The sequence below is a fragment of the Tinamus guttatus genome, unplaced genomic scaffold (genome assembly GCF_059628265.1).
Source record: "Tinamus guttatus ecotype Peru unplaced genomic scaffold, ASM5962826v1 Tinamus_guttatus_pri_ptg000052l, whole genome shotgun sequence".
NCBI classification, from domain to species: Eukaryota; Metazoa; Chordata; class Aves; order Tinamiformes; family Tinamidae; genus Tinamus; species Tinamus guttatus.
Genome location: NW_028288586.1, coordinates 4,471,971 through 4,491,207, shown reverse-complemented (window position 1 = coordinate 4,491,207; position 19,237 = coordinate 4,471,971). Strand labels below are relative to the sequence as shown.

Here is a 19,237-nt window from a genome sequence, read left to right as displayed (position 1 = left end):
TTTAAACTGAAATAACTGGTAGTCTAAGATGAAAAATCCTTTGCATTTGCAAACTAAAATAAAAAGAAAATTATTCAAGGCATATCTTGCAAGATTTAACTGGTTTTGAAACAGCACTACATGGAAAAGAATTTGAACATTACTTCTCTAACTTAACTTGGATCTATTTTGTTACAGATTGTCCTACAAATTCAGAAGTCTTGGTATGTCAAAAAAATAACACTCAAAAAAAGAAACTTTATTCTAATAATTTGTGAATAAAAATTAGTTGTCCTCCTCACCACGATGACTTCAATGAAATAATATTTTGTAAAGTTATATAGAAAAAAAATGAACAAAGCACAAGATCTTCAAAATTTTGTAAATCACAGTAGATTCATTAAATACTAATGTGCTGAAGTGATGTCTATGGTACTTCCTTCTCTCGACCAAAGTCTCTAAGCAGACACGTTTGTCTTCCTAGGCTTATAAGCTACGTCTAATGGAGTTTCACTGGGCAGCTTTAATGGGAGACCATGTATGCAAAATATGAGTAATTTTTACTTAACATAGGCTCACTAGTGGAAGAAGTTTTCCCTTGAGGTGTTAGTTTTTAGCTTTTTAGGCTGACAGGCATCTCCAGCTATTGTTAATGGCATCACTCTAAATGATTCCCCCTGCTCCACATCTAAGAAACACCCCAACTCCTGACTAAGTTGCGATTCAGGGGTGGGGGAACTTAATCCACAAACAAACTAAAGTTTTAATATTCTCTGCAATTCTTTCCTATAAACCTCTTAAGACTGTGTAGTCCCACTCTTATTTAGACTCTCCGGCAGGACAGAAGGCTCTAACATGAGTGCGAAGCAGAGAAGGAAGGGTTATCGCTTGCAGAATTGCATGCTTCCTTCACAGCACTCCTTGCACCTCCTACAAATCACGCAAGAGATGGTCAGAGCGAGCGGGTAGGAAATGGAAGGGTTCAGAGCATCGATAGATGCTGCTTCCCTAGTTCCCGCTGCACGTGGTGTCTCTGAAGGCAAGAGGGAAACCTGCAATTGCGTCATTTCCCTGATGGGAATGGCTTGGCAGCCAGCCCAAGGAGCAGGGATTGCCTGGAATCCAAAACAGGCACTTAGGCTGAGATGTCTAAAATTTTAAGAACTATCTTTTCAGCATATTATTATTTTTTTTTTAAAAAAAAAGGCAAATCTTTGCCATCTCTCAAACTCAGAAAACTGTCAGGAAAGGACTCTAATAGAAGACGACTGCCAAAAGATTTACCTCCCTAGAGCTCTATCCAGTCTCCTCAGCCACAGACAACTGAGATCAACAGAGCAACTTCACTGAAGACTTAGTGTAAGTTGTTCACATAACTGTGAACAAAACATACTGTCAAATACTCACATGAAAAGAACAGAACTAAGAGAAATACAATTTTGTGCTTAGTGAAATGTTCATTTTCTGGCTTTACTAGGTAAACAAATCTCCACGAAAAAGCTAACATAATTAAGACATATAGATAATTGCATTAGGAAAATGGGCATTCAGTTCCATTTTAGTTACTGTTTTTGCTGATTTTCAGCTGCAAGAATTTTACAATACATCATTTAGTTTTCTAAACTGATTTTCCTCTCATTTCAGTAATGAATTCTGAGAAAAAAATCCTTCTTTAAACACACCTATTTCTGCTTTATATGTTCTCATAGCAGAACAGCCACTAAGTACTTAATTTGTACAGGTTTTGATCTTATGTCACTGCTATTAACCTTGTGCCTCAGGAGTAAGTCAAATGAGTCAGTGTACAGCTTTTTCTTTTCTTATTTTTTTTTTTTTACTGAATGAGCAAATCAATCACACATCAGTGTTGTAAATTTATGTGCAAAAGCATTGAAGTGCTTTACTACAAATTACAACGTAGAAACACGTTAACTAAACAATTAAATTCATACAATCAGATTTAGGAATATAACAACACAAAGAAGAAACAGAATTACAGTACATTTACAACACAAGACAAATACATGGAATTCATTAGAAAATATTGTAATAAATAATTCATGAATTATAGTGCAATTGATTTATGCATAAATATAACTAATTGCCTAGAAATCAGTTGTTAACAAAATCTGTCAAAAAATCAAGGCAGCCACAGAGTTTTACTAAATTACTGCGACAATGGAAATACTGCAATTAAAAAACAAATACAAGTATTTGTACTGTAAACAACTAAAAAATCAGTCTCACTAAAGTTAATATACAATTTAATATAAAATTGTCATTAGCTACCAGAAAATGGTTTAAACAGCTTTACTGAGCAGTAGTTCTAAAAACAGAGGCACTGTTTTTTAATATAAAATACTTGAGAAACATTCAAATAAGTAGAAAGCATGTAGGGCTTGCTTTCGCCTTCATTTAAAATTCTGCTGAAACAAGAATTTTCAGAAATTGTCAATTACTAAGTAGTGACTGGTAACTGAATTTATAAAACAGTTCAAAATGTATAATTTAAATGACATTTAATGGAATACACAGGGGTTGGGGAAGGAGAATCTACACATTTCCCTGCCTTTCCTTAATTGTGTAATCAAAGGTTAGCCTAATAATTAGAAACAAACAATTCTGTTCCTTTTAAACACTTACAGGTTGAATATCATCTATAAACTATCAAAAAATATTTTAATATACTATTTCTGACCAAAAAATAAATACAAATACTAAAATGTTGAAAATTAATTATAATATTACATACAAAACTACTGAGCACTGTTAAGTCAATAGTAAAATGATCCCTGATTTTATGAATCCTGTCATTTTTTTGGTCAGGTCATCTTTTAAATGATATAAAAGGGTGCTGTAACTTGTCTTCAATATAAACTTTTAACTGAAGTTTATAGCATTGTCTGAGGAGTATAAAATTTCAGTACGGTACAAATATTAGGCAGTGTATTGAAGTCCCAACTTTTTGCTAGTAAAATTGTATAAAGATAGCTCTTGAAACGCTTAGCTTTTTTCCAGTGGGGGTAAATTAACAAATTAATCCTTCTGGCCCTCACAAAATATGGCTTAATTCTTTTATAATGAAAGATGACCCTGACATCTGCTGTTTTGTGACCTGCTTGTCATTAAGTACAGCTCTGTCTAAAAAAGGATTCATTTTGTAATATGCAAGTAAACCTTAATCACTGAAGAATATTCAGTATAGATCTGAGAGACCAAAGAAATGATACACTGGCTGTGCAGTTTCGCTTAATTTCTTAAGGATTTATTCTCTTTAAAAATGTAAGCTGTAGTCTTTTAGTAAGGTTAATAAATATGGGCTGGATTTTACCATCAGTACTGCAAATATGTTCTCCACTGAGCTTAGTGGCAAATTTATCTAAAAATCAAATTACATGGTGAGGCCCGTATGTATCTAGTATCCTATTTCATGTAACATATGCACATGCACATTTAAGTGAAAAAAACACATCTGACTGTGTGCATGTGCTCAAAATATATGCTGGAAAAGATTTTTTTTTTCTCCAAGCCAAATTAGATGTTTATGGAAATTGATGTTCAATATTGAATGTATGAAGCAAGTCTTCATTCTTCATATGCAGACATATGCTTTGAGATACAAACACAATTTATAAAGTTCAATGTGAATTTTTTGAAATTCTTTTAAAAACTGTATTATGAAGGTAATTGGTCTCTCTTAGAGTCTATTAAAAGTTACATATTTAAAGTGAACTGTCTACCTTCTGCTTACCAAATTTATAAAAGAATTTATATTACTGAAAGTTCAAAACAGTTTCACTGTTTAATATTTGTTTTTCTATCAAGACCCTGAACTGCAAATTTGGTTATTAGCAAAATGATAATGTAAGTTGTTTTTCATTTTGACAAACTGAAAATGTTTTGAAATGTCAGCAGCAAATACATTACAGTTACAGTGAGGTTTTTCAATAGGAGTGTGACACAATCCTTAAATAAATTTTAAGTAGTCATAACATCAACTAACCAGCACGTTTAAACCAAAAAACCATTCTCAAGCTCATTCTGTGCACATTATGAACATGCTCTAAGTTGCATTCCAACTTTCTTCTTAAACCTTACAAATTACCTTATTTTTCAAACTAAAAAGGAAAATTATGTTAATAAAGTTTAAATTATTTTATGCTCTTAGTATTCCATCTTTTTCATATTTGATAATTCTATAACTACAGTAATTTCTCAGGTTTCATAAGTGTACATTTTGTAAACACCAATTTCTTGCTAAAACAACAACAAAATTCTCTTAAAATTATTAAAAATGCAGTTTATGCCTGCTAACATACATTTTTATTAATGAAATCTTTATTTCTTACTTGTATTGGATATTTAAGTAACGATGAATTTTTTTTTCTTTCACAGATGTACTATATCCTACTAATACTTCACAAATCCACTTCCTTTTAAGGAACTAGCTCTTTAAAAAAATCCCTTGATTTGTATAATCTGAGTTACTTACAATTTATTGCAAGTATTCTGTGAAGTATCAAAGTTTGCAAACCCTTAATTGTGTATTTCCATAAGAAGATGGTTTATTGAATGGGTAGAGTGGTTCTTTACCAATTAAAAATTATGTTTCACATGACAAATACTTGTTTTCCCAAAACATCTTTATGCTATTGACTACTAAATAAAACCTGAATCTTTTCACCTATTTATACAAGGATTATATTAAATACACGCTATCAGAATTAAGTGAGCAACTCTATAATTCTGTCCACAGTGAAAACCCTGAATAAAACTATTTTTAAAAGGCATGTATGTGGTTTTTGAACTGTATAATTTCATGTCTTCTGTCAGAGTGAGCATATGTATTTCTCACACAGTGTGTGTATACAGACATACATACACACACACACGCACACAAAACAATTTGCTAACAATTATTCTACACAGGCTTGCTGCTATTTTTGCAACTGCCAGTCCCTGAATCTGTCATATTAAATAAGCCAGTATCTGGTAATCGGAGTTTCTTCTTCGGCGGAGTCTTCAATGTTCCAGATCTTTCTTTTACTTTATATTCTAAAGTGCTGTGAGGTACCCCATAAATTCCTTGTGCTTTGGAAACACTCATTTTCCCACTCATTACCATTGCAATTGCTTCTTCCATTATTTCATGATCATACTGCCGATAGCGGCCACGTTTTTTCCTTGGCTGCTTATTATCTTTACGATCCAAACTATCTTCTGTATTTTCTGAGGTTCCATCTACTGTTCCATTCTTAGCATTAAGACACAAAGGAGAGAGGTCCCCATGCAGAAAGTAGGAATCAACACTTGAGTGAGTTACAGCTCCAGAACATTCAATTTTGTTCTGTTTAGGGAGTATATTTTTCAATTTCTGAAGAGCTGATCCTTCTAAGACTGAGGAGGTTTTAGAAACGTGGTACATAACATCCAGAAGACCAGCAGTATCAGACTGTGGTTTGGATACAGAACTTATTCTTAGCTGAGGAATTTTTAATTGTACAGTAGGACTTGAAGTTTCATATTGAAGATTTTCATTTTTTTCTTTAAATTGAGTGACCATTCTCTGTAGAGTTAATTGGTGGAGGTAACTGGAAGCTGTTGGGAATTTTAATTCTGAGGTTTCAAGTAGACTGAGTTTACTTTTTTCTGTGCGCTCTGCTTGAGCTCTTGCCCACAAGGCTACCTTTTGTAGGACTGCACAAGTTTCTTTACTGTCTTTAAAGGAATAACTATCATTGAAATCTCGAGTTTTGTTTTTAAAAGGTGCAGGCTTTCCTGCTGGTAAGGCTTCTAAGTGGAGAAGTAAAGTTTTTTGAGGTATGCCATAAAGTATGCCTGCTTTATTTATGTCCAGTGCTCCAGACTGAATGTCTTTCAAAGCTTTTGAGAGCAAACCATCTGCAAACTCAGCACTTCTTTCCACATAGTCCTCTCTGTGTCTGTGTAGTCTCCTGGATGGATGGAATGAAACGATGGTAAACTGATGTATGAGAGACTCTCACACAGCTATGGAAGGGAAGGGTCCACTCCTTTATTATACTCCTTGCTTCGGTAACATCACTGCTTCTGATACTTTTAAGCCTTTGAGATGTGGTAGTTAAATGATTATCCTAGCAAAATGTTACAGTTCTGGTAGGACAATGTGTCAAAATCGTACGGTGGCTTCTACAGCAGCCCTTCCAAGAACTTTATATCCTAGCTCAGTATTTGGTAATATTCTCAAGTGCTTGCTATACTTCCTTGTTCACATGCTTGCAGAGCAACACTGTTATAATTTTAATTATACAATTAACGGTCCATTAAATACCCAAATCCTGAAGGAGTTTTTGTTAGTAGAAACGTGACGTTACCGCTAAACAAGTAATAAAAGAGTCAACCCCCTCATAGAAAATTTGCAGTATTAAGTACAAAACTACACACAAACATCCCACACTTGCACAAAACTAGGCTTCTACAACAATAAAGTGCTGTAATTAACAATCAAGTCCATTTTGGCAGTATAAACACAGTTTTAAGAACTTCTGGCCACTATTTATAGCTTTCTATTACAAAGTCATATTTAACTTCTTTGTATCAGCAAATAAATAAAATGCAGTTTTACATCGTTCAGCAAATACTGTGTTTGTAGCCCTATTTGCAGTAAATAATTCTGTAACACGTACAGGTGACAAAAAGAGTCCTGCTACAGCTAGCAGATGAGAGGATGCTGAAATCATAACAAAATAAAAAACAAAAAAAAATAAAACTGTTTCACTAGTTTTGTGGTAGCTTTCAGCAGATGCAATACCATTCCTATTGCTGAATGAACAAATTTAACAACTTGCCACCACACACCATAGCCAGAACCATGATGCAAGTATGATGATTAAGAGCTCTCTCTCTCTCTCTTTCTCCCTCTCTTATTAAGGAATGTTATGGAGAATAGCCATTTAACTTGTTCATGGTGGTTGAAGAGTATTTTAGAGCTAAATATCAACATTGCAATTTTTGTCCAAAATCAAGGTTTCCTAAATAGACTCTTGGAGAATACATTCACATTTCCTTTACCATCCTACCGCTTTTATCGTGTTATTCAATTTCAGTTTCAGTTCATTTTTAGTAACATGAACTAAAGTTTGGTGATTGTTCTGATAACTTTTCTTTAAACAGAAAAAAAGGAAAAAAGACAAATGAAACATATGATATATACACAGACACACACTTATGAGGACAGAAATTTCTTTCAAAAGCAAAATATAAAACCGCACATGTGTGTCAGTATATACATTACAAATATGTTATGAACATAAAACCTGGCTTCAGAGAAGACACTTAGATTATTTCCTTTATATAAAGAGAGGCCTAAATGGTGCTTACCCAGACACTGAGTTTTCAGAACACGATGGATCATATTTTGATTCTTCCAACCTTGCGCTTCTCTTGGTAGAGAGATCTAGCACTCCATCCCCTGCAAAAAATGAGTAGTCAGGACAGCTGTTGTTTAAGGATAGTCTAAGAAATGTTGTTAGCAAATATTCATACCTATGGCACAGTTTTTAAGCACTTTTCTTATAAAATTAGATTTTAAGCCATGGTCTTCCAAAAGGAAAAGCTAACTAAATCGATATGGAAATATTCTGCAGGGATTGTTCAGTCTACCCAGCTGCTGAAAAAAGGGAATTACCAATGTCCCTGACTTGTGCAACAAAAAACAGATTTCATCTGTTGTGGAGTAAGTCCCCCTTTTTGTGCCTTTCACAACAGTTTCTCCATCTTTAGTTGATGCTCACAGGCGCCATGATATATAACAACAACAACAAAAAGTTCTCAAAGTTCTATAATAAAATCTAAAAAACAGAGATCAACCAAAGTGAAAAAGAACTTTTCCATTTTCAGTATTTCACAATTGGCTTTGAAAATAGAAGACCACCAGCAAGCTTAAAAAATCCTAAAAAGAGAACAGTACTGAAAATACAAGCTCCCAAGACAAAAAAAGAAGACATATTTTGGGCCTCTAAAGGGTCAGAACTAAAAAAAAAAAAAAAACACACATACAAGGCCAAGGATAGTTGATTCCTCCAATACTGCATATGCATTCATTAGATATATTTGATTTTCTAACAGCAATGCTTTATCTAAAGATGATCTAATGAAGTTCTTCAGCAAATCAGATTACTTTGAACTTCAAAGAAATGGATCTACCTCTGATCTTGGCTTCCAGCATGACAACATTAGCAGCAACAATACTAAAGTACAAATAAGATTGACCAAAAGTCATCTGCAACATTGCCTGGGACATGTAGGGGCAAAAAGTAGAACAAACAACACAGGCAGTACTGGATATCCTTGACATTTCTGGGTTAGTTCTGGCAAACAGATCCCTCTGACTACCCTATTTTTGAAGTAAACCACGCTTGTTGTCATGAACTACCCTTTTGGGTGAGACCATCTTGGACAACTCTCTGTCTCCAGCTGCAGCAGACTCTACTCCTAGAGTGGGAGGGTGCACATCAGCCCAGCCATAACCTGAAGCTCAGTGCTCTTTCACTCTCCCAGTAACTACTATCATTGGGTCAAGGATGTGACAAGGGACACTCCTGCCCGCTTTGTCCTCACTATCAGCCGGGGTCCTGCTCGTGGAAAGTTGTCCAGGCTCTTTTTGAATCCACTGACACTACTTCCATAATGTCCTAGGACAACAGTTACCTGCTGTATAAAGAAAGCCACTTATTTGTTTTTAATCTCATACTAGTTTCAATGAGCACAACCTCATTCTAGTGTCGGAGATAAGGTAAAAATGAATGATTCTCCATTCACGTACATAACAACGTCTCACTGTGGGCCCATAAGCCTCAATGAGATTCAGGAAGTAACAAAATGATGCTCTCTTGGTCTTATTCCCAAATCTTTCCTGGAGATGTCTCATATTTTGTTGGCTTTTTCTGGGCTGTAGCACATAAAAATAAAAATAATGATTTCAAGGAACTGTCAAGGTAACAACTCCAAAATCTACTACAAGCTCTCCAATATCATTTTGATTTGCCCTTTTCTGCTGATCTGGGATGGCATTTCATCAAAAGCAAGACTGCCAGATCAAGTATACCACAGGAAAGGGAGGAAAACATCTACTCCTCTTAGAAATGGACCTTTTTTCTTTTTTTGTCAAAGGCTAGGATCACCTTTTCATGCTGAACTATTAAAGAAAATCAGTTTCTCGGACAAGTTGTATATGCAGTAAATATATCCATGGGAACACAGAACATGCATATTGGATGCTAAGTATATTTAATAAAAAAGGAAAAATAATCAAAAGGTTATTGTTTTTAATAAGTATTTGGAAATCTTTGGTATGGTTGAATGTAGCAATCAAAAACTCATATACACTGTGATCCCACTTGTTATGCTGAATGGAAGGTGATTTTTAAGGAGGTATGAAACCATTTATTCTCTGGCTGTTAAGGGCTTAGGTTTCTAAAATCTGGGTTGTTACACTGAAATCTTTATTTTCTTGGTAGTTTTGGTGATTTCATATATGTATTTCATATGTGTGGTAAACTGTATGAGAAAAAAAAAGTTATTTTATTCAAAGGAGTCAAAGATATTTTAAATCTTTTAAATAGAATTTTGACTGAGGCTATCCTTATTTCTTCTATTGATTCAAGAAAAGCCAGTAGCAATGATACATCTACTGGATAGAACAAGATAAAATTACAGCAAGATAAAACTAAAATTATTGCAGCAAAATACCATAAGCTCCTGGCTTCTTTCAGCAATCTTCCATTTACTAATTGTTCCAATTTATGATGGATCAATGAGATACCAAGAAATCTCTCTAAATTCTCTTGCGTTCTCTTTGCTGCTAACAGATGAGCACTGTTCCTAGAAGACATGGCAACCAGAATACATTTGTATAGCTAAGGAAGCAGTCTTAGATGAAAATTATGCATTGTATAGCATATAGCTGTGCCTCTTAGTTACTTTGCTTGGCAGCTCTTCCATATCTATCAGAGAAAAGAATCTCCTGCATCCAAGTTGCTACTGCTGGGATACACTCTCCAAAGAGCTCAGTGCCAAGGCTGCAAAATGAAACTCCCACTTGCTCCAGGATATTCTAAGACTTTTCCTCCCATGTGTTTTAGTGCTTTATTTTGTAAGGATGTTTCAATTGCTCTTTCATTGACTTAGTTTGGAGGACAAAGAATATTCCAAAAATAAGCAACAATTCCCCCCCCCCTTTTTTTTTTCTTCTCTCTTCAAAGGCACTGCAAGAAAAATAAAATTCTAACCTTGCCATGAAGATTATTATTTTGAATCTTGGACATGGATTAGGAATGAGGAGCAAGATAGAAATATGTGTCTCCAGAAACATCTGTAACTGAAAGTTGTAAGTAACATAACTCTGACCAAACACCAGCAAGCTGCACTGGAATTAAGTATGTTGAACTACCGCACTTCTGCATGTGAAAAAGCAGAGTATAATTCTGTAACTCCACTGGTAACATCAGGTGCCAGTAAGGGGTACCTGGATGACAGTGCCTAGGTGTTCAGGAGTGAATGATTTGGGTACCAGGAGGTTTTGAGAGCAGCACCTCAATATTCAGCAAGCGACTGAGTCAGGGATGGCCCACAAACACCAGAGGAAAGTAAGAAACTTCTTGAAGTGAAGATGAGATCATCTAGTCATCTCCAGAGGCAGAATCTGTATCTTGTGCTACCATTTAGCCTACAACTTATTGAAGAAAATGCTTCTATTGATCTGGAAAATAAAGCTTATTTCTTCCTGTCTTCTTAAAAGACATCCAGGAGTAGCAGAGTAAAGATACAAGATTAACAGTAGTTATTATTTAGATAAGCCATTTAAAGGACCTGTCTAGTTAAAAAAAAAAAGGAACCTAAATCATCTATATTGAGTCTCTTACCTGTTTTACAGGAGGGGCAAAATTTGAGTTCAAGAGATTTGAACACTGATGATTTATCGACAGAGCAAATCCTGAGCTTCCTACTGTGCTTTTGCCATTTCATTTGGAAATAGTTAGAACAACAATTACAGATAAAAATAATAGATCAAAAAATTGTCAGAAAGTTAAAAGTTTTTGCTAGGAAGGAAACAATTCCCTAGTTTTTGAAAGTCTGCATACAAAGAAGAAAAAAGTACTTTAGAAAAAGAACAGCATCTTTTTATATTTCAATGTAAGATTGAAAACATTAAGAAATATCATAACGCTTTGCCTAAAAGTTAGGTTTAAGTTAATTCTAAAGACTAACTCATTCTAGTGTACCATTTAACAGTTGTTCTGACACTATAAAATAAACGCCTGTAAGATTTGAGCAACCCCCAAAAATACCACAATTGAATTGTTGTTGCTAGAGCAATGCACGGGCTCTTATAGTAGATACTTAGAACTACTTTTCATGAATCATCACACCAAAAACAGCACACAGATTAAAAACTCTGTGTTCAGCTGGCCAATTGTACATCTCTAAAATCTGTAATTTGTGCATAGCTGGGACATATCAAAGCACAGTGGATAAATTCTCTCTGATTTGAATTGCACAAGGTAGTCCCTAAACCAAGACATGTCTCCACTGATCACACAAAATAGAAGTAGGAATTTCACACTTTCTTAGCACTTCTGCTGTCAAAAAGAAAGAGGATTTAAGCTTCATTTACAATAACCATTTTAAGCAAGGTACATCCACATCAAAAATGTTTTTTAAAATATGTGTCGTCTAATTACAGACGGCATCATTATGAACACACACGTGAAAGACATTTTAATTGACAAATATATAACTTATTTAACATTTCATTCTGGATTGACATGAAACCTTGCATATATCAAAGACAGAAGCTGCTTTTGTGAGTGCTCTAGGTCGCACACAACAGCCATTATCCTTCCTCAAAACTCCTGCTTATCCAAATTAAACTCCAAGTCCAAATCATTCTTGTGATTATACTGTTACCAGTTTTAGATAGTCATGTTCATGAAGGCAAGGAAATATATTTCCTTTTTTTATTTCCCTAAATGACAATGGTTGTTTCCTTGTTTGATCAATCTATAATCATTAAGGCACTGAAGGCACCAAGTAAGAAAGTTTTATTTTCTCTTTCTAAAACTCTGAACAGTCTAGATTTAAAGAATCATGAAGGGCCTGAGGTATGACACAGCCCAAATGAACTTTAATCTTGAAACATTCAGCATCTTCTATCCCACAAGGCTTCTTAAAAGCTGTATCTTCAACAAAATCTTCAGCCAGCCTTTTCCTCTGTCCCTGCTGGCAACATTTTTTCCTCTAATTAGAATACTGGTATTCATCAGGAGGGAAACGCCTCTTTTACCCATGGTACAAAAATCGAATGAATTAAGAGACACTATAGCAGGCCTTTGTCAGCCACAGCTGAGCTGATTTAGATTCAGTATTCTAAAGTTGAAAAATTTTCATGCCAAAAATTGAAGCCGTGCATTCAGAAATGAGTTTATCTTTTAAAACACACTTTTTTTGGGTCAGAAAGAATGTTTTCACAGTTCTCATTTAACTTTTTTTTTTATTTTTATTAGTGCTTAAAGGAAAATGTATTAATTTTTTACAGTGTTAAGCTGACTCAATAACAATTTCCCCCTCAACCTTCATTATAATCACATAGGATAATACTTTTCCTTCTATGTACTAATCATTATTTTGAGCAGAAAGAATTTACAGATATTTGGTAATATAGAGATACAGATTATTTTAAGATAATTAAAAACAAAATATGATAATAAGGGATAAGGTAATAAATAGCAACAGTATCATTTTGCATTGAATGAGTAGATATAGAAATTTACCTTGCTGAGTATTCTGTTCTTGAGTTCGATTCACAGTGAGGTCTAGAGGACTATCCTGTTCTTCCTGAAGGGAGTTTTCCGTTTGGTTCATTTGGATACTTTTACATATCAGACTTGGTTCAAATGATGAACCATTTCTATTCTCTTGGATTTTGCTACTTTTTGAAATGTACTCAATCGCAAACTGACGGATCATCTTTTTCATTAATTCCTGAGCAACTAGGGGAATGTTAGGATCACAGTTCTGAGGAAGATCTAGGAATAAAAAAAACAAACAACAAACAGAGGCAACAGATGTGTTAAGAAAACAATATGTAATTGCTTTTCTTTAAGCATTTTTTTTGGTAAGTACAATGAATCAAACACATTAATTTAGGTGCCATTAATGTTTTTGCCTATGAGTATTTCTAAGTAGAGAGCACTTGGAAGAGCACACTTCATACATCTCAGTAGCTTTTGCATGTTATGACTGTGGAATAAGGTAAGTAAATTAAACTATGTGGGAGGGAATAAATAATAAGTAAGTCTGCCAGAATCCAAATAAGTTGAATTTTCACTTGAAGACTCATTTTTAGTTTGCACGACAAAAAAGAATAAAAATAATGCAAGCTAAATAAAGTTAACAGTTAATAAAGTTGTTTTTGATGAAAATTATAACACAAATAAATTGAAAGCTCCTAAAAAGGGAAAGGGAAACCTCACTGGAAGCCTAACTAAAACTTCATTTAAGAATCACTGAAGTAAAATTACTCTAAGTAGAAATTCCCAAATATCAAAACAAAAACCAGTATGTAGCTTAGCAATGACAATTAAGCAACCTACTTAAACTCATTTATCAATGCAATCAGAAAACTGTAATATGTTATTTCTCAAGGCAGGCAAAATTTCCCTATACTCAAAGATATGTAGTAGTATTTCACTATCCCATCCATGCTATCTTATCCTTTTCTTCAACTCTGTGCCCTCACAGAACATTAACCTCCTTTCCAACACTTTATTTAACACCTGCTACTTCTTAAGTCCATATGTGATGAGCAGCTGAAAACACATTTCAACAAAAAGGTATAAGTATAAAAGGAAACGAAAGCTTAAAAAAAAAAGTGATGCAGAAGAGTCAACTTTTAGCTGTGTCTTGATTGCCTGAAAGAAATGCCAAGGGACATGATAACAGCTACTAGGTTGCTTAACTCAGTCTGAAACAGAAGATGCAATCAATTGAGTTTTGTTTTCTTGGAGACAGAGAAACCAAAAGACCTGGATCTTGGCAATATTTATATCAGCCAGACATTTGCATGAATAATCGCAAATTTAAAATAGTTTAGAGTATGTTAAGATCATATAGCATATTTGTTGAAACACTTTATGGCAATAAAGCTTTATGAATCTATCAGCAAGAAAGTAACAGCTAAAAGAGACCAAGAAATGCTGCTCAAGATGAGTTGGCTTTTTTGAGGCTTATTCAAAACATATTCCATTTGGAGAACTCATTTTCGCCAGGAAGTTACCGCAAGGAACTGCAAATATAGTTACGCAGTACGAACAGAACGTCTTGCTAAGAGTATGACGAAGGGCAGCTGACTAGACATTTCTTGTCAATGCTTTTGTTTGGCTTTTTAGTAAGACTTTATCAGAGAAGCTGAAGCACCAGCATTTTCAAAGAGTTCAGGCTACATATTCTCACTTCAAGAGACATTTGTACGACACCACAGAATAAGAGGGCTCATGTTTGAAAGTCTATCCTCTGAAACTCTTTCAACCAGATCTCCACCTCAGTTTCTAATACTTGTAAGAGGTTCTGGAAAAAGGCTTCAAGGTGAAATTATGAATGCTGGAGGATATATGCAGAAAAAAAAAGAAAAACACCCTCGTTAGATAACATCCAGCCATAGATACTCTTCTTTGTTTATTAATATTTCCCAATTCTTCTAAATCATGAATCCAATAAACGCTCAACAGGCACTTGATCATCTTTAGCTTCTTAAAAAAAAAAAAAAAAAAAAAAAAAAAAAAGAGAGAGAAACGTCAAAAGAAAAAAGACTTTAGAGGAGTAAGGCAACTAAGGGCTCAAAATGATAACATAACATACACAAATGACAAAAGGAGAAGAAAAATTAAGAGGTTAAAAAAAAACACAAGTTATCGAGAGAGGGGAAAAAAAAACACAACAGAAACAAGAGCTGCTAATGGAGGAAGAAATCCTGGGATTTCCATAGCAAGTAAAGAAATGACTGATCTTATTTTAGAAGCAAACAAACAAAAACAACTGACTACATGTAATCAAGGAACTCAAAACATGTATAAAATATTCTTAACATTGTACAGTCTACTGGATATCTGGTTTGGAATGACCCTACTTATACGAGAAGTTATCTTTTTGCATGCAGCCAAGGGATAAAAAAAAAAAAAAAAAAAAAAAGAACATACATATACATATATACATATATATATACGCATATATATATGTTAGAAGAGTTCAGGACAACAGGTAACCATCAGTGCAGGTGAGAAACACGGTTATTTCACATCCTGGTATGGTCTGTGCCTTTAAAAAAGGAAAGGATCACAGAACATGAGGTGTGTCTGTCATTAGGCAGAAAACACAAAAGTCAGGAATAAATTACTGCTCATCATTAATAACCAACATCAATTATTATAACATTGCAAGAAAAAAATCCTTTCTATTCCCTTGCTGTTGCAGATTCCTCAGATTGGTAATATCTAAGCATGACTTACTTTAGACATTCTCAGAAAAAGCAAAACAAAAAACATTTGACCTAGTTGAAATAACAAATATTTCTTTTGTCTTTTAATATATTTTTTAGAACTAAGTACTTTAACTTAATCATTTTCAAATACTTTCCCATAGAAAAATAAATACAATAACATTTCTTACATTTTCAATTGCTGCAATTATTGTTCATTTATGGATTTAGTTAATTTACTACAGAAGACAATTTTATGAGAAATGTGTATTTGAGTACAACAAACATATTCATTTCAGACTACATAATCTGAAAGCCATGGGGACAAATACATCTGCTAAAATTTTATCCTCTAATGAATATCAATCCACAAAACTTAGACTGTGGTCTAATTCATCTGCCAAAAATGCAAATAGCAGGGCTATCCCATCTCCAGCTCCAACTGTTTCTTTTTCTAAGTCATTCAGTCATCACTCATTTTGTAAGGGACTGCAGGAGGTCTCTAGTCCTCCTGCTCATAGTGCCAACTACGGGATCAGACCAGGTTGCTTTATTCAGTTGGATCTTGAAAACTTCCACAGAGATAGACTGCAGAGCCTCTCGGGGCAGCCAATTCCACTGCTTGACTCTCCTCGTGATTCAAGTTTTCCCTTCTATCCAGTCAGAACATCTTGTGTTTCCATTTTTATCTTGTCTCCCATTTTCCACCATTGTAAAGAGCTTGACCCAGACCTCAAGAGAACTTCCTCAATGGTACTGGAAGGATGCTACTAATCCACTCTTATGCGTTCTGCATTATTTCCTAACCAGACAAAGCTGTAGATACATATCTTATATTATGAGCAAGAAAAAATGATTTTGAGTATTTTGAAATTGGGATCAATTTCCCACATATCTCCAAATGGTAAAGGACAGAAATGTGAGAGATGCTATACAGTGAATGGAAAGAAGAAAAGGTGATAGTTTAGGAAACACATCCTCAATTTTTGAAAAGAAAAAGAAATAGTCTTTTTAGAGGTAGTAGAACTTTTATATAATATCATATCATTTCAATAGAAGATTTCTGGGGAGTCAGAATAGGATATACACACTTTGTTGTGCTATATGGCTTTTAAGTACATATTATTATATAATTATGAGATCAAAACACAGAGAACAGTAATTTAAAGTTTACTGTGGCAGTCTTTCATTGCACAGAGCAAATATTAAATAAGTAGTACAAAATTTGTAAATGCAATTTAATGTACATAAGGGGAAGAAAACTATTAGGTCTCTGAGTTTGCAAATCAGTATCACTAGCAAATATTTCTTTATTATCAGTAGATGGCACCAGTTACACTTTGTATGAACTAGAAGTTTTGATTCTAAGATGTCAGGGGTCATGAGTAGAGCTGTTACAATCTTTGAAATCTATATCCCTATATCTGTTTGAACTTCTATTTTTCACATAGTGAATTGACACCACAAGACAGCTAAATTTAGTCCTGCGATCATGTATATAAATTTATACTATTACATTCTGTCTAGAATAGTCTTTAAGGCATTGGAGTAAAGATAGCTCCACTCTCCTCTACATCCTCTCAGAATAATGTAGAACTCCTGTTTCTGTTAGAATCAGAAAAGGCTAAATGAAGCATTTGCATGCTATGACCTGATAGCTCTGCTTGGAATTTTGTGAAGATTCCAGTCAGAACACAAGATGATAATAAAGTTGCTCTGCAATTATTATGATTAATAGTAATGATTAAGTTTCAGGATTCATGTTTAAGACCAAGTCTTCCTCAGTCTACATACTACAATATAACTAATCAAATGCTTGTTTACTGTACATGAACAATGTATGCGATCATTACACTTCAGTCTTGTTTGCCAGACTAGATATTCACAGTCTTGCCAAACTGGATATACAGCCCAGGAAGCAAAACCACCTCAATCTCCCTCGCTTTCTGCAACTCAGCTCCTTAAAACAGGAAAAGCTTTTTTTAGAAATATTTTCTTGATTGAGCATGTCCTGAAGATGTAAACTGATTAGCAAATGTGAAATGATTTTTTTAGGTTCAAGAGATCACATTAACGATGCATGGAAAAACAATTTCCAAGAATACACACTATACATCATTGGAAACCCAGAAAATTAAAATTCAATTGCCAAAATATCTGATAAAGCTCTTAAAACAACTATAGCTCTGATATGTAAGGATCATCATGACTAGTCTTTCATAGTCATAAGATAGCTTGCACACATTGGATGCATTCAGATCCAATGATGTCTCTTCAGAGTTTGTTACCCTTGCCTGTCAAGAGTATCGCCTGTCTTAGCAATAATTTTATCACGCCCTCCAAAGGAAAGAGCAATTATTTCTGTCTGGGATTCTACAGACAATCCTCATTTACAAAGGCCTGAAGATTGCATTCAGTAGACAACTATTTACAATGCTGCTGCATGTCTGGAAATCATCTGCACTAATTTTATGATGCCAGAAAAATCCATCTGCAAATAAAAATAATAATAATAAAAAAAAGAACAACAACAAAACAAAACAACAAAAAAAATCCATCAATATACTAACTTGTTCTCAAAATAAAAGGATAATTAAAATGAGACCAATAAATGCAACTCACAAATTTGCTCATAATGTTAGAAGCTGTTTTTAGAGACCCTGAAAGAAACTGTGCTGGTTATCACAGCAGGAAATTGTAGGATCCTGAAGAATTTATAGTCAAAATAAGTGACTTTACTTCAATTTTAAAGATGACAAAGCAAGAACTCACACACTTTTTTTTTTTTTTTTTTAAGTTTTTAAATGGTCTCTATTACAAAGCTGAGTACAATAATAGTTCCTTAGCTAAACAATTATTGCAGTTTTTGTTTTGATTTTGATTTTTTTTGTCCTAAGGATCTCATCTCTAAAGTCTTAATAAAATTCAGAAAGCACAAAGAACATAGAGAGTTGACCCTCTCTAACTAATGAAGCTCTTCAGTTTCCTCCTGCAAAGCCAAGACAATTACTTAATACCTCATAAATTGGCTTTACATGCCCTTTGCTGATACAACAATTTTCTCCTCTTCACCTTCCAATATTTGAACAACTTACAAGACTTTGCCAGAACCTAACCTGGAGCAATAACCCTAGAAAACTCTTCAGAAAAACATCAGCTACCCAAGAATTCACAAGTTCTTCAGAAAACAACAACAATCTGAAAAGACTTTCCCTGTTTTTTAAATAGACAAAACTTTTCTGACCAAACACACAAACATTAAGTAAAAAATGTTTTCTTTCCTGAAAAATTTCACATAAATAACTCAACGGGTGAGGTTATAACAACTTTCACTTCTCCCATAATAAAAGCTCTTCTTAAGAAGAATCAAAAAAGAGTAAATGTTTTTATACATTTTAACAGAATCTTCATTTGAAACATGAATCAGGCCAATCGAGAAAAACTCCTACATTAAAAAAAAAAAAAAAAAGTTGAGAAAGTAGAAAATTGAACTATTAAAATACCTCCCTAGGGACATGCCATACCACAGGATCTTTGATTAATAACAGCTCAAGTACTACTGAGGTAGCAAGTTAACTGAACATAGTATTTCAAATGAGCACTAACTGGGCTTGGAAAAAAAAAAAAAAAAAAGAAAGAAAAAACAAGGAAAGAAGATAAACTCAAAATGCCCCAATTCAAAGATTTTTTCAGTCCTGAACAAATTCTAGGCTCAAGGGTATCATGTCCTACACAGAAGAAAAAAAA

General features: G+C 34.0%; 1 protein-coding gene across 5 annotated transcripts in view; it reads right to left on the bottom strand.

Moving 5' to 3' along the window:
- The window catches only part of LCORL (ligand dependent nuclear receptor corepressor like), a 67,393-nt gene that overhangs the window by 14,741 nt on the left and 33,415 nt on the right, over positions 1–19,237 (bottom strand). For 3 of the 5 annotated variants that reach the window (XM_088539968.1, XM_088539966.1, XM_088539964.1), the window contains exons 5-6: positions 12,789–13,043; positions 7,339–7,429 (exon numbers count right to left, since the gene is read on the bottom strand). In XM_088539968.1, coding sequence (XP_088396094.1) covers positions 7,339–7,429; positions 12,789–13,043 — 346 coding nt within the window. Of the gene's footprint in view, positions 1–3,742; positions 5,934–7,338; positions 7,430–12,788; positions 13,044–19,237 lie in introns of those variants that run through there. The other 2 variants (XM_088539967.1, XM_088539969.1) reach the window with 2 other exon arrangements.